Source organism: Petaurus breviceps, unplaced genomic scaffold (assembly GCF_028583685.1).
Source record: "Petaurus breviceps papuanus isolate PSGF00001 unplaced genomic scaffold, PetGlider_PUasm1.0 90977, whole genome shotgun sequence".
NCBI lineage: Eukaryota > Metazoa > Chordata > Mammalia > Diprotodontia > Petauridae > Petaurus > Petaurus breviceps.
In genome coordinates this window covers 25535090-25552309 of record NW_027187391.1, presented here as the reverse complement: position 1 = coordinate 25552309, position 17220 = coordinate 25535090, and the positions used below count along the sequence as shown (strand labels likewise).

Here is a 17220-nt window from a genome sequence, read left to right as displayed (position 1 = left end):
GGAAAGCTTTCAAACTATTGGACCTGCCACAAAGTAAAATGGGCTGCCTTGGGAGATGGTGAATTTCCTATTTCTAGAGGTCTTCTAGTCTAGAGAGGTTGAACAGTCTAGTGGGGATTCCTACTGATTGAGAGAGAATGAACTCAATGGCTTCTGAGATCCCATCCAACTCTGAGATTTTATAATTCTATGACTTGGTAAATAATAGCAGGCAACTCTAAAGAACTCTTTTGTGTAATTAAAATAATAATGATGATGGTGATAATGCTATATCACTCTAGTAACAAGGTACAGCACTACATGAAATTATCTTAGCTCTCTAATGCAAGTTGGTTTATCTTATGGAGTTAACAGCTTATTCCTTTGAAATAAGATTCCCTTTCTGGGAAAACAGGGATGAGATATCTGTTAAGTATCAACATGACTCAAGGCACATTTTTTTTTTACTCTTGATTGTGGCTTTAGCCCTTTTTTGAGATTAAACCTATGAGTTGTTATTTCATGGACAAATTGTGTTGAATAATAGTAGGTAAAAATATGGCTGTTACAATATAATCAGTCGAGGAGTCAGGAGGATAAACTGATTTATTATTGTTGATGTTGGACTGGCACATTGAACAAAAACCTGACTGAGTTCCTTAAAATAGTTCTCTTGTTCTCAGCAGCCTTATTTTTCTTGGGAAGTAATGAAGTTCTTGGTACAGTTTGCCTGTTCTCAACTGGTAGGGAAAGCTTGAGTTACATGAGTATTCAAATTCTCTGTGGCACAGGGAAGCAATCACTAATGGAGCAATGAATTTATAGGTTATTGTCTTCTGCCTGTCTCAATCCAGTGTTTTCCTTCTGGAGCAGTTGTCTTTCTAAAGGAGATAATGTCAACGCGCTTCATTTATTTTTACCTTGCTCGGCTGCCTTGGTTGATTTTTCTTCCTTCTTTCCTGTAGTTGCTGCAAAACAAAGATAAGGCTCAACTAAGACTTCTTGTTGGAATGGAAGCCCTTGGAGGCAGAAAGTGTCCACAGTGAATTCAGTGCTTACATAAGTCTCTAAAACAAATTCTTCTAAGGCTTTTAAAGACATAAAAATAATTCTCCCCAATCTATGAAGTACATTAAATATTATAATTATTTTTCTCTAGTAATATAGAGGAAAAGAGGGGTGGATGGATTTGGTGTCTTCCCCAGCCTGATGATTCATTCAAGACTTCTCTAGTATTTTGCTTTTTTCTTTAACACAAGCCAAATATCACCAGCTTGACAGAAACGCAATTAATTACTTACATTCTAGACTATCTTTAAAACTCTTTAGAGTCGTGAAAATGTCAGCTGAGTAGTTCTTCAAATACAATCTAGATAGAACCTAACCAGTTGCCTGGATAGCATAATTGAGTTTAATATATAGATTAGGATTTTATTCCACTAGAATGTTAGATGGATGAAGTCATCCTAAAGCAACCAAAGGACAAACTGGTATATGACTCAGGATGAATTTTATCTGACTGAGGCATGCTATGCTCACTGAAATATAAATTAGAGGCCCTTATTTGAACACTGAATATTTGAACATTGAATATTTGAGCATTAAAAGAGTAATGAAATTATTCATCAAAGTAAATTTCATCCTGGAAAATAAAACAGTCATTTTTATGCCCTGCAATATTTAAAAAGAATGCAAAATTTGGCAAAGTGCCCATAATTCCCAAGTGACAAAGAATGAAGTTCTTTTGGTAACTGTAGCTCAATGTTTTCTAACATACTCTGTTAGCCCGAATTCATAGATCAATCAATAAGCCTCTATTAAGAGCCTATTATTTACCAGGCAGTGTGCTAAATACCAGGGATAAAAAAGACAAAATTGGCCAATCCCTCCTCCCTGAAATAGAATGCAATATCTTGGAATATAGGACCGTCTGTCTTTTCTCTTTTACCACCCATGCTTAATACAGTGCTTGACACACAGAAAGCAATTAATAGATTCTTGTTGAATGAATGAATGAACCTGAAAGTGTTTGCTTGAAAACAAACATATACAGAGAGTATATATATATGAGGGAAAAGACTGATTTTTATGAAATTATTTAACAAAGCTGTAGCGAATGCTATAATACCACACTCTTAGTCTAATTATTACTTTCTCATGGTGCCAGTTAAGACTGAATCAAGGAGGTCTGTTTATGCAGGTGGAGTCTGAAGATGGTAGGAATCCCAATAGAACCTGATAAGGGTATCTGGGAAACTGTTTCATATATAAAACACATCTGGGTGGTTGATTTAACTATTGAACCAGCTTAGAATGATCTCAAATGACTGTACAAAATTAAATACCTAAGCTCACTCTTGTGTAGAACTATACCTCTGATTAGGTTTGCCTGATCTTCTTTTTAGAACTTTGGGCCCCTTTAAACTGTATTTGGTTAGAACTAGACAAATACAAAGAGACGAGAAAGATCAAGACTCCACTCACTTGAATATTCACAAGGCCCATTAGGTATCATGTCAATTATATACATATTCCTATATTTGAGCAAATTAGATTTTTTTTAAAAAAAGAGACCAATACTTCTACCCTAGAGGGTCTCTTTTTTCTCTTATTCATTGTAAATGTTTTATTGACATGTTTTCCTTACTGTCTCTTCCCTGTGATTTCCACCCCAGTAGAACATTCTCTTATAATAATAAGTACAAGCAAGCAAAATAAAAACAAAATATTGAGTATGCCTGAAAAGATATGTTGCATTCTGTGTTGCCTTTAGGCTCTTCATACCTCAAGTTCATACAGTGTAGTTACTCTTAGGTTAAATCTAAGAGAATTAAAGTAGTGTTAAAACTGCTCATTGTGTGCACAGCATTCATTCATTAATTTCACAAATATTAATCAAGTATGTAATATAAAGATCAATAGACTAACAGTCAAATATCCAGAGTCAAGTCTTAGCTCTGAAGCTTAATAACCATAAAATGTGGAACAAATAAAAATTTCTCTGAACTTCAGCTTTCTTAATTTGTAAGAAAGAGATAATCATTTTTTTTTACTGCTGTTTAGTCATTTTTAGTTGTGTCTGACTATTCTCAACCTCATTTGGGGATTTCTTTACAAAGATATGGGAGTGGTTTGCCATTTCCTTCTCCAGATTATTTTGCAGATGAGAGAACTGAACAAACAGGGTTAAGTAATTTGCCCAGGGTCACACAGCTAGTAAATGTCTGAGGCCTTAACTCAGAAAGATGACTCATCCTGACTCCAGACTAGGCACTTTATCCCCTTAGTTACCTAGATGCCCAAATAATATTCCTACTGACTCCTAACAAAGTAGTCATAAAAGTCACATTATTGTATGGAAAATAGATTACTGCTTAAGAGCTATATAAATGTAAACTTTAAAAAATAATATTATTACTATAAGTAAGAGGCCAAATTAAGTAACTAAGAAGCATCTCAAAAGGTGTCACAAGTAATTATCAAATGAGTAAATATTGGACTAAATATCAAATGAGTAATAAAGAAAATAAAAGCTATCAATTGTCATTGACTAAAAGAGAAAATTAAGTCATATGGACTGAAGTGATATGGTATGATTTCAAGAAGGAAAAGCTGGGCCTGGTAAAATAGAAATTAGGAAGTATAAAAGTTGAGAATAGATGTATTTTAGATCACAAAAATGACATGAACAAAGCCCAAAAGGTGGGAATATAATGTCATATTTTTAAAAAAGATTGATCAATTTTGTTGTGTTGTTTTTCATTTTTATTTTCTTTTAAAATTATTTTTCAGAAGGTCATCTCTCTGGCTAGACAACATATAAAAAAAGATAGGAGAAACTCAGGCTATAAAGCAGCCTTCTCCCTTTTGGTCCAACTTTATTTCATTGGATTAAAGCTTGGGCCATGGGACTCATGAAGCACATAATACATTATCAGTAGAACATGAATAAGAGGAAAGCAGCATATACTGAAGAGCCTAAAAACATTGGTATGGGCGCTTTATCTTAAATGTATTTAAAAATTTTTGAAGCACACTATATACATAGATAGTATGCACTGATTGACTGGAAATTCTATTTTTGCAGAAGGGAAACTGACCCCAAAATTTTGGAAGGAACATTCTGTCTAGTGTTTGCCTTGGTGGGGGGGAGGGGAAAGTCCCTGAGAAAATGAGACTGAAGAAAGGACAATATGGCATTTTGTGTGCTTATGGGCACGTGTTTAACATTATATGGCACATTGCAAAGAATAGCAGAGAAAAATAAGTTGGTCTTGGGTCAAAGACCAAGCCCTTTCCAAAGCTGGTTATGCATTTAGATCGTTGTGATGAGTTCTGTTTTCAAGCAAAGTGACAACCAATGCAGGATTTGTGAGCATCTAAACAAAGGGAAAAGAAATCACAGAGAATCAGAATGCCCTTATTGAGAATAAACCATCCCCAGATAACCTTAATTTTTCTTTTTTTTGGTAGGGTTACCAGACTTGTACATATAAGGGATGGCATAAATATAGTTTGACTACATTCTAGCAAGGCTTTTGGTAAAGTTTCTCATGCCATCTTTGTGGATGCCATCATTTTGTTTTGGGAAAGTATTGTAGCTTCATTTAGAAATGAAGGGAGAAATGTAAATTGGTTTCTTAGAAATATTACCCATGGGGTGGCACTGGCCCTAGAGTCAGGAGGACCTGAGTCCAAATCCAGCCTCAGACACCTAACACTTACTAGCCGTGTGACCTTGGGCAAGTCACAACCCCAATTTCCCTGCCTTCTCCCCTCCAAAAAATTATTTTTAGTTAAAAAAAAAAGAAAGAAATATTACCAGGTTTCTGATTACATCTGGGTGAAGAAATTGGGTATCTAACTGAAATTGCTTTCTATGAGCAAGGGAAAAGAGAAAGAAAACAAAAAAGAAATTCTATGAGAAATTCCAGCAAACTGAAGTAAAAAAAAAAAGCTGGGGAAGAAATACTCACATGTTTTAATCCAGAATTTATTGCTCTCTGACTTTTGTATCTGGCACATTATAACAGTTTATTTGATTTACCCTTCTTATTCTTAACCTGAGTGGGATATTGAGCTTCATTCCCAAAGTTAATTGCAGAAATAACCATGAATTTGTTAAATTTGTCCATCAGATTATATTTGTATAAAAATTTATCATCATATAAAAAAATGATAGGATAACTAAGCCATGCTTTAAAATGACAGTAAGGCTTTCAAAATTTATTTTCAACATTTTAACCTTTTGATTGGGCTAATTAGAATTCTTAAAAGCATAGCTTTTTTAATATGTACTTGATAGTTTATTAATTACAATGGCACATAGAAACTTTTTTTTAAACTGGGTTTTGATGTGGTTTTTGACTAGGACTATTTGATTATTTTGGGATTATATATTATTGATGTCATGTTAGATGGATGCTTATTAAGAGAAGAGCATCCATGCAGAGGTGATACACATGAAATTTGATGGGTTCCTGTATGTATCACTATGAAAGTGATATCAGACTGGTAGATCTAGGCTTGGAATACCTATTTAATATGAATAATAGGGGCACCTGAACCCAGTCAGAAGTGTAATTTATTGAGGAAATAAATTTAGTATCATCAGATTACTCCAGTATCACAGAGGAATAGAGGGTGGGTGGGCACCTGCTGCCTTTTGGTGATTTCTGTGTCATTGCCTAGTAGGCTGGATGGACTGCATATACAAGTAATGAGGGAAATAGGGTTTCATGTAAATTTTTGCACAATTTTCCAGTATTAAATGTAAAGCACATAGAATCACTTTTGAAATGGGCTAGAACTTGAATAATTTAGACCTGAAATGATTCACTAAGAATGTGGACACTATTGTGATATAAGGGAGAATCAGTGGTATTTGGATGGATAGTGTAATATGACATTCAAAGGAAATAAAAATAATTGGTGTGAGTCATTTGACCATGACCTTATAAGGTCTCTTCAAAAGCTATGCTAAGGTGATACTGGGCACTGATGAGGTGAACTCTTGGTTATCAGCACGTATTGTGACATTGGAAGGGCCCTGGATCAAACCAAGAATTAAAACCCTACCCCCAAATAGTCACCACAGTAGACAAAGCAAAATTGGATACAGGGGGTATAATGAACTGGTTAGGATGACCAACTATACATCTCAGAGTGGGAAGGGAACTATCCATTACATTGTTACATGAGTTTAGGATGGGTGACCACTTTCTTCCAAAAAGACTCTCTTGTAGAACCTATGGACTATTTTCATAGCCAGACTTAAAGAGGGAACAAAGATTTTGAATTGGATAGGATCTTCGAGATAATCTAATCTAAAGCTTTCATTTTATAAATAAAGAGACTAAGGCCCATGGAAATTAAATAATGTCCAAGATCACACAGGTAGAACATCACCAGTAGGACTTGAATCTAGGGTCTCTGACTCTAGAGCTTGCATTCTTTCCATTACAACACAGGTTATGCCCAAAGAAGCAGTGCAGGTTTTAGCACTAGCTTCAAGTGAAATATATTGTAATTCAACCCCACATTTAAGTTGTGAAGTCATTTCTATCAATCTTGTGGTGATGCATCTGGTAAAACACAATAGTACCAATAGAAAAGTAACATAATTGCTTTGAGCCTTGATAGATGTCTTCTATTAGTGGAGAGTTATCCATATTACTGAATAGGATTAGATAATTTCACTACCTAAGTAAAACAGAAACTTTCAGAGATCCTGAAAGTCAATGGGTATTTAGACAATTATCTGTAGTTATCTTGTCAATTTGCATACCTAAACTATGAAAGATGAGTATATTCTGAACCTCATTTGATTTGATTATCCCTGTTAGCTATAAGTCTCTCTGTCTCTCTCTGTCTCTCACTGTCTCTGTCTCTCTGTCTCTGTCTCTGCCAATCATCTTTCTTGAATAAATTCCTTGAGAAATGTGTCAACACTAGGTTCTTACAGTTCCTCTCCTCTCACTCATTTCAAAACCTCTGCAACCTAGTATCCAACCTCATCATCCAAATAGCTTCTTTGGTCTCTTTCTAAACTCTACTCAAACCCTGTCTTCTCCAAAAATCCTTTCTTGCTCAATTTTCCCTCTCTTCCTCCATCTCCCTCCAACACACTGATTGTGTCTCTCCTTCATCATTGCCTTCCATTTATATCACATATGCCTTCTATAAAAAGTTATTGCATGTCATCTAATTAGAATATAATCTCCTTCAGGGTAAGAATCATGTTTTCCCCTTTTTTCTATCCCCATTGCTTAGCATAGTGCCTTAGACATAGTGAATGCTTCATAAATACTTGCTGGCTGGCTAATTGACCAAAGTCAATGCACAGAATTCTAGTCCAAACAGAACTGTGCCCTCTTTAGTATGGATTCATCTTTTCCATTTAAGTATTTATATAATAAGTGCTTTGTATACCTCATCTGATCCTCACAACAACTTTGTGGGTTAGGTACTATCAATGATCCCTTATTTACAGAAGACAGAATGAGGTTCAGAGAGTTTGAATGATTTTCCTAGGGTAACAGAGGAGATGTCTGAGCTCTTTCCACATTCTATCTTCTTCACCACTTCTCTGCCTCTAAATAAAACACATGGAAGTATTGTGGTAGCTAATGGCATACCCTAGTTAGAAGACTAGGTTCATGTTGAAGGATAGAAGATTTGTTCATTCATGTAGTAATTTAACAGAAGCTAACCCATTTGTCTCTAGATCTTGCTTCATAGGGAAAGAAATAACATTGTGGGAACTAGGAAGATATCAATTGGAAATCTACCTCTCCATAACCAAGTAGGACATTAGGATTTTTGAATGGGAAGGGTTCTTAGATCCTACATAGCCCAACTGCTTTATTTTTCACATAAGACATTCAGGCTAGAAGAAGGAAATGATTACTCCAAGTGCACATACACCAAGTAAGTACCTGAACCATAATCTGAACTCAAGTCTGATCATTTCAAGTTCAGGATGCTTTCCACTACATTGCTTCATCTGTTAGTCTCAGTTCCACTCTCCAAGGAACAATTCATTCTCCTTCCATGTGAAAAATTTGTAAACATTTGAAATAGTAATCATATCTCCCAAGTTTTCATCTTCATATTAAACCCTTCTGGTATGTTCATATGATCTTTCAAAGTTGGTTTTGAGTACCCTCACCATGGCACACAGTGAGAGGACTTGCCATGATGTTTCCTTTATGTCACAGTCTCCCAGGGTGTGACTGCTGATTGTAGTAGAATTCCATCTGCTTCTAGGTGTCTGTGGTGCTAATCGGTACTGTTTCAACCTTTGATAATTGATTGGTTTGGGATCTTCACTGATAACCTGACATATCCCTTCTTGGATTAATATCCCTGATCTTGAACTCTACTTCAAATTTGACCTATGGTGTCCATATCTTACCTATATTCTCCCTTTGGTAAATCTCTGGATCATTTTCAATCACCCTATGTAACCACTCAACCTTAGATTAATGGATCTGTGGTTATTCACTTATAGTTATTCAGACATATAACATTTTTCTTATTCCATAGGGCAGCCTGGCTCCTAGCTCTAGACCTTCTGTGACCTGGCTTGTCTTTCTTTGCCCAGATTCCCAATCTTGAAAATGGGTGAAGTTGACTAAAAAAACAAAACAACAACCTCTTAGGCAGAAATAAATGAGCAAGGGCTTCAGATGACTTAAGGATTCTGCCATACACGGCACCAAACCAATTCTGAAAAGATGTCAAGTCAAATTAAAGTCTTTTCTGTATGTGTACAGCTTGTTAAGACTGAACTGAAGGAGCTGGCCTGTCTCATTGACTGCAGCTCATTAAGCAGTGTTGTAAGCTATGGTATAGACATTTGTAAGAACAAGTTGTCCCACGAGAACAGATATAAATGCTCTTGGGTTGTACTTGTCTACATATGGCCTCTGCTCAGAAATAGGCTGTTGAGTGTTGAGGGTTTTTTGTCTATTTGGTTTTTAAAACAGGGTATATTTAGTTGTGATATCTCAAGGGTAGGTATAAATATATCAAATTATAAGTGCAGAAAGACAACCCTCTTGTATTCTATTTGGCATACAGCATTGCTTCTGTTACCCATGAACAAAATTTGCATGACTAAAAAACAAGAATAAGGGAATTATCAAAACTGAAGTTAACCTAGCCAAGCAGCATCACATATAACTGGGCAATTTGAAAAAAGGTAACCAAACAACATCTTGTTAGTTTCTATAATGTGGGTGAAAGTCCCTCTCCTAAAACTTTCTTAAATGAGCTAAATAAAATGAAAGGCAATATGATTTGTCATTATTCTAACCTTTAAAAATAGATATAAAATTAAAAAAAGCTCCAAACCTTTATTTTCTACAGACTAAGATGTTTAGTTTACTACATTATTGATCAAATATGGTGGAAATTTTTAAAACTCTGGTGATTCTTATAAAACATTCAAATTGTACTTGGGGTAGGAATACCAAGTCCCACTATAAAATTGTCCTTAAGATAAATATCAGCAGTAGGGGGCTGGATATATTTGGGAAAGAGCTGTAAGAAGCTTGGTAGCAGGGAATTTAAGGTAATATTCAGTAGGACATGTCAAGAAGTAATTGAAAAGATACTGATTATACCTTCCCTGCTGATAGTGTCCTGAGTAATAATACACATAAGCTTGACAGAGCTCTGTAATTATGAATCACAGTAATGTGAATCTCCTGCTATAGGCTTATATTCTTTTATTTTATTGGTATATGATATATCTTTTTAGTAGATGTCTGGAACAATAGTTTTAGTTCTTAAGAGATTGAATTGTGTCCGATAATATTTTTATTTTACCACAATCCCTAGTTTGATGTTCTACACAAAATGGGCATTTTATAACTGTGAATTGGAATGAGGTAGGTGGAGAAAACCTACTCCATAGGCAATCTTTTAGAAAAACTGGGGGGGAAAAGTGCTGTTTTTGTTGTACAATTAATTATCCTTTCACATTTTCAAAGATATTGGCTAGTATGCTGATATCTTCTCTTCATTTGAATCATAGAATATTAGAACTAGAAGGAAACTCAGAAAAGGAAAAAAGACAAGCAGTAGAGGAGACATCATAGTCACTTTCAACTATCTGAAGAGCTGTTCCATTATCTTGTTATTCTTGTGACAGTTTTTTTAGGGGAAGCTAGATGGTGCAGAGATGAGCTGACTGAGCCTGGAGTCTAAATCTCAGTACAAATCCAGCCCCAACCCTGGCAAAGTCACTTGATCTTTATTTGACTCAGTTTTTTTCATCTATAAAGTGGGGATAATAATAGCACCTACATAAAAGTGTTGTTTTGAGGATCAAATGAGATGGTAATTATAAAGTGCCCAGCCATAGTTCCTGGCATATAGTAAGCACTAGGTAAATGTTATCTATTATTGTTATTAGTATCTTGGTTTAGAAGTGAGAAGAGTTTATAAAGAAACTAATTTAAGTTTTATGTTAGGAAAAATTTCCCAAAGAGATAGAACTAAGCATTAGTGAAACAAATTGTTTCAATGAAAGGTTGGATGACCACTTGTTGGAGATGATGTAGATGGTATTTTTGTTCATATATTGGTTGGATTAAATGAATTCCAGTGTCCTTAAGGATGGCTTTAAATACAGTGATCTGTTATATGTTCTTGAAAAAACTATGATCGTAGTACTGTAGCTCAGAAGAAACCTTAAAAAAATAATCCCAAACAAATTGGTATGCAAAATGTTCCCCCCCCATCCCTTCACAGTTGCATCTTTTGAGGTGGGTTTACAAGAGTTGATATGATCTCCAAAATAAAGTGAAAGATTGGTTCTGCTAGCTTCATCCATCAAAGTCTCATTTGTGCAAGACAGAACTTCCTAAGGTAATATATTGAATTTAAATGTGCCTCAGATGTTCAAGATGCTATTGAGTTTAATACAATTTTACCACTTCAATTTTTTTTAAATGAATTTGCAATTTTAACACCTTTTCTTTAACCTTAATTGCTATTTTTAATGTATGGCCCCAGAGTCACAAAAGCTTTGGTGTTAGAATACTAAAAACAAAACCTTGTTAAACACCTGCACTATAAATCTTGAGGAAAATAGTTTTGTTTCTTTAATCACTAAAACAGGAAACTCAATAGCCAGAGCTCCCATACATCCACTACACAATGACTTATGTTAGGAACCTTGGCTGAGATAAATTATGGCTACATTTTTAAAAGTACATCATTATTTTCCAACAGCATTTACCTTTTTTTGTTGAGGCAGCAGCAACCTCTGCTTTGCTTCGTTCAGTTTCTGCAAATCCAGATATTCAAGGAATGAAAAATTAGTATCAGAGATGCTAGATCAATACCTTATATTATTATAATGCAGATCAGGAATAAGCTGCATAAACAGAACAGAACGCAAGGCATTGGAAATCAAAGCAAGGGATGAAGAAAGCAAAGTCATAAAGTTATATTAGGTTATTCACTGATGGATTTTCCTTAAGAATATGATGGGAGTGCATGATGACAAAGACTCTATGATGGTGAAAACAGAAGCTGATAGGAAGGGGAAAAACCACACATGAAAATCCATCTCACTACTTTACTCTTACATATAATATATTTTTAAAAAATTAAGGGTGAGCAATTTCAAAGGATATCAAGAATAGCATCAAGAGAGTTTTTTTTCTCTTATTAGAAGGAAGAGGTCTATTGCAGCTCACTAAATTAGTCTAATATGAGTAACATACCAGATATTGTTTTGAAAAAATGATTAGACTGTTTACTTCTTGTGAGAGAATAAATATGTATTTTTTAAATGCCAATAGTAAAGCAAATAATAGATTCATATTTAGATGTTATCTAATATAAGGGTAATTACTTCCGTTTTCAAATTCACTCCATTTTATTAAGCACACTTTGACCTATAAATTTCCACCTATTCCTTTAGATGTGAACACTGCTTCTACTTGTCCCATCCTGTCTATATTGTTCCTTGAAATGTTGCCCTATGGCCTATATACACCTCTACATTTGGATCTCTCTTCATACCAACCTATAGCCTTTGACTCAGATTTTGAACACAACTAACACCTTCTGGTTATGACCTGATATCTTGAACCCTGAAACTGACTCAGTTCTCAGGTATTATGGTGAATGGGGCATCTCATCAGCCTAGACCAAATTCTAGGCCTGGTTAACTTTTATCTCACAGTAGTCATAGAAACAAGTTCTCAAATTATAAAGTGCTATATAAATGTTAGCTTATTATTATTTTAAGACTTCTTGCTACCTGGGTTACCCTCAGTCAATTTCACATTGAATTAAAGGTATCTTGACTTTCACTACATATGATAAAAACCAGCCCCAGAGAGGGATGGTTCTATGGATTAGGAATTAAAAGTTTATAAATCCTGAGATTAGGTAGAAATTGACATCCTCTCCAACACAATACTAACAAGGCAACTGAGGTAGGAAAGTGAGTGGAATAGGTTCCAAGTTTCAACTGACATCATAAAAAAGGATTAAGAAACATATTATTTCAAATTATTTTGAAATAGCCTAAGTACAGATAGGAATTATTTAGCTCCACTGCTTGGCAATAATCAGGGGACACATTTGTGAGTGAAGAAAGTACAATATAAAACCAAGTTCCAGGACAATTAATCAGACTGAGAGGCACAGGAAAGATAGACGGAATCTTTGGAGTCATAGTTGTTAAAGCTAGAGATGTGACAAATTTGCCCTTGGCTTGGCTGCACCATCTCTTGCTACTAAAGGTACCTGGCTATACCCTCCTCTTTGCCCATTTGCTCACTGCAGCTGAATTTTGAAGCAGCTCTGATAAATGGTTAATTTCTTATTCCTTATTGGTAGTGCCTTCCTCTTGCCAATTAATGCTACATTATTAGGATGCTTTGAAGTTGGCGACAAAACATCTTCAGACCCTGGAAAGGTATCTAGGCATGCTCAAGTCTTTCAGTCATTTGGAAATTTTGCCATGACTCACATCATTGTTGGTCTTTAGCTTGGGCTGATGATAACTTTGATACCACAATCTGTCTTCAGGTCTCAAGTGTATATCTGTGTGTGAGGTGGAGTATGAAGGAGGAAGGTAATAATTTTGATTCATTATTACTGGAACAGTGCATTTCTTGCTCAGTGTGGTTCCTCGGCAGTGGAATTTTGTGATGCCTTTCAAATTTTTATTGCAAATGGAAATCCTTAACTTTTTAAAGGTCTTCTTGGGAATGGGCCAATCATTTTCAAGCTTATCTTTAATCCACAGCTCTGTGCTGACTCTCTACAATTACTCATGATCTCTTGTGAATATCTTTATATGTGCAATTCTATAACATAATCATTACCATAAAAAAGAGCTCCTCAACATTTATAGTTTGAGAAAGGTTTACGTTCATCTCAAATCTAGGATAGAAGCATCAATGCAAACTGTACCCATGCCATTAAATGATATATTTCCAAGTTTTTTCTCTCCATATCCCCATTAAACAAACAAACAAACAAAAAATCAAATAAGCAGGTCCCCAAAGTCAGATATTGTATATAACATCTCGTGAAATGTTAGCTGTTTCTGTCTGTTTTATTTGTACATATATTAGAACCATGATTGATGTGTAGGCAGCTATAATCCTGTAGAGAAATATAAACCCTTTTAGGCCGTGAATATTTTTCAGGTTTGACTATAAATCTAATGTGTAAAAACTCGAGTAGCTAGAAACAATCTCCTCCTAAAAGCAAATTTATATCATAATAAGGAAAACAATTTCCATTTCTTGGCATCTGCCAGGTTCTTATCTAATCTTGCAATGCCAACAAATCAATTGTACTTTTTCTCTCTTTAAGTAATACATAAAATCTTTGCCCAAATCTCCACCATTTGAAAGGCTGAAGAATGGCCTAGATATCAAGCACAGTTCCCTCGTCTGAAGACATATATAAATTCAAAAACATTAATAAAATATTCCCATCTTCCTTTAGTTAAACGTGGCCATATTCAGGATGCAAAAGGCACTCTAGTCTCGAATACATTGCATTACCTAGTAGTTTGACCATGGAATATATTATTTGGTTGTGCCAGGGATATTGCTGCATGATATTAGAGGGGTCACTTCAAACTATAGCACTGCAAAAGATGGAGAAAAACACTCTGCCTATTGGCAATCCCCAGAAATCTATACATAAATTAATGTTGAAAACCAAAAAGTTCTAAAGACAAAGGTTAAAGAAGCATATCCCCACAGGGAAGGCATGGATTAAGCATTTTTAAAGTATCATTCCAGTGCAACAAATGTTCACAGCAAAGAGAGGCTTGCTCAGCACCTTACAAAAATTAACGCCATATTATTGATTTTTCCCAAAGCAAAAGAGCTGAAACAAATACTTGAAAATAAGATTCTACATTTATATAAAACATGCAAAGGTTTTATTCAACATACTTGATTTTACTTGTTTTTCACTTAGGGCTGTTAAAGAAAAATTATATTTACATCAGTCATTATCTTATTTTGTTTTTTTTTTCATTCTTTGTTATGAAAACCTTGGGAAAAAATAATTCAACAGATTAATAAAAGACATACTGTTTCATTATTCTATTTTGTATGACATTATTCTCTAAAATTTTACTATTGGAAATTGGTTTAAGGATTTTCATAGGCTGATTTAAAGTCTCAAAATCAGTCTGAGTCAATATGTAGTTTTTCTTTATTTCTAATTGACTACTACTAGTGAATGTGTTGATTATTCTAACATAAATTCATTCCTTTTCCCAAAAACTTATAGCTTATTTTCAAATATGGTTTGCTGTCTTCTCTAAAAAAGAATTTTGAAAATGGCCAAATTTGATTTTTTTTGGTCCTATTTTTAACATCTTAAAACTAATGGTAGTCAAACAAGATGGAAATCTTTGTCTAAGGACAACTAACACAAAGCAGGAACTGCTGCTGAGAGAAGGTAGCAACTTTAAGAGTGAAAAGAACCTATGGGAAGTGATAAGTTGGCCAAACCAGCTATTTCACTTTCTGTATACACAAATGATATACATAGTGTATATAATAAGGAACAGATAGAGAATTTATTTTGCTGGAGGCTTGCTGATCTGATCTACAGTACATTAAACAGCAATAAGGGAAGAGGAGAGAGAAACCTGTCTACATGCAATAGTCAAATTGTGTACTCAAGAGAGCATCTCATACGGCACAAGCAAAAGAGAAACAGCGGAGTCCAGTGATTCATAGAAAGCAATAACTTGAAACAGAAATTATCCAAGTGGCCTTAAATATCAAAAATATATTTTAAAGTATGGGAAATAAAGTAGATTAGAGATCTCAAAATAAAATGGTAAATATTACCCAATTAGTGTCATGGAAACTTAACAGAATATGACTCATGACTAATGAAAGAAGTGAATGAGTATCTGCTTTTTCCTAAAATAACAGATTACACAAAATCGTTATGGAAAGTATTGCATACCATGGTATATATTTATAACAAGCTATGATTTTCTAGGTAGGGGTATAGGTGTGCTCTTCCATTTGATTTGTTGGTGTGTAATACTCCCAGAATACAAATTTCCTCCACCAAATGCAAACTAGGAACACATAGTCTTAGGGATTTGTCTAGGAAAAGTATTGCTTGCCCATGGTCACAAAGCAAATATGTACCAAAAGCAGGATTAGAACTTGGTTTCCCCCTCACTTCAACACTGGGTCTCATGAGGCAATGTCCATCAACTGGGAAATATTTTAACAAGTTGTTGTGTATGACTGTGATTACATATTATTGTGCTCTGAGAAATGACAAGGGACGTGGTTTCAGAAAAACCTGGGAAGACTTAGATGAATTGATTCAGAGTATAGTGAGTAAAACAGGAAATCATTGTATATAGCAACAGCAATATTGTGATGATGATCACCTGAGAAAGACTTAGTTCCTCTTATCAATTTATTGATTCAAGACAATTCAAATAATTTAAGCTTAAAAATGTCCACAAACAGAGAGATCACTGATGAACTCTGAGTGCAGATTGAAGTATATTTTTTTCACTTAATCTTTCTCACTTTTTTGCAACATGGCTAATATAAAACTATGTTTTGCTTGATTTTAAATGTATAATTTGTATCATGTTGCTTGAGTTATCAATTAGTAGGGGAGGGACTAAAAGGAAGGAGAGGATTTGGAATGCATTAAAATGTATAAATAAGTAAAAACACTGAGTCTCTACACAGTATGTAAATTTATGTTTATTATTTGATAATATTAAAATAATTATAAATATAAAATTAATATAGTGAAATAATGTAAAATCAATATAATTATGTGATTGTGTATTTAGAAGGGAACTCAAAAAAGGACATCAACTGAAGGGATATAGGAGCTTTTCAAGGGCAAAGTTCTGTTGATACCCTTTCAGATACCATCCAGCAAGTGATTAGCAATTATTGGCAAATTATGGCAGATTTTTCACTTTTTCCAAATGTCTTTAACACTCCCACACCTCTTCCCCACAGCATAAAGTGCCAGATATAGAGTAATTATAGCTTAATCTACACAATAGGGGAACACATGGGCAAAGTAAAAACCTTGACAACAAAGAGTTTTAATACTTAGAGGTTTAATTTTAAAATTTTTTGCTTTTTTTAGGGGGGCAGGCAATTGGGGTTAAGTGACTTGCCCAAGGTCACACTAGTAAGTGTTAAGTATCTGAGGCCAGATTTGAACTCAGGTCCTCCTGACTCCAGAGCCAGCACTCTATTCACTGTACCACCTACCCACCCTAAGGTTTAATTTTAATACCTATAATACCTAGAGGTTTTATTCAGTGTATTTCCATTCAACCATCCCTACATGCTCTTTCACAAAAGCATAAGAAAATTTGTAAAGCAGTCTTGGTGTCCTGAACCTCATGTGAGAACAACCCTTGAATCAGTGACTCGCCTTTCCTCCTACCCCACAAGCAAAGGAATAATCCCTCCAAAACACATAAAGAAAAGAAAGAAAGCAGAAAAAAAATAATTGGGTGATGTTCCAGTGATAAATAGAAGTAATTATATAATATGTGAGGTTATAGTTGCAAAGGTCCCGACAGAAAGGATTTGAGAAACTTAGCTAGCATCTCTCCTGTCTCCCTGGAAGGAATGATGGAAGGAAAAGAGCACTTCCTATACCATACTCAGCAAGTAATTGCTTGTACTTGAAGCCCTCCAATATGAGGAGCACACTAGAAAATGTACA

General features: G+C 34.8%; 1 protein-coding gene across 36 annotated transcripts in view; it reads right to left on the bottom strand.

Annotated features, from left to right (window-relative positions):
• Window positions 1-17220, bottom strand: part of TRDN (triadin) — a 565674-nt gene that overhangs the window by 173246 nt on the left and 375208 nt on the right. For 26 of the 36 annotated variants that reach the window (XM_069076909.1, XM_069076882.1, XM_069076893.1 and 23 more), the window contains 3 exons: window positions 14427-14453; window positions 11231-11278; window positions 900-947 (listed from right to left, as the gene is read on the bottom strand). The exons of 2 other annotated variants lie outside the window; for them this stretch is intronic. In XM_069076909.1, the coding sequence (XP_068933010.1) occupies window positions 900-947; window positions 11231-11278; window positions 14427-14453 (123 nt within the window). The remainder of the gene's footprint in view (window positions 1-899; window positions 948-11230; window positions 11279-14426; window positions 14454-17220) is intronic. 8 more of the 36 variants (XM_069076888.1, XM_069076890.1, XM_069076896.1 and 5 more) reach the window with 1 other exon arrangement.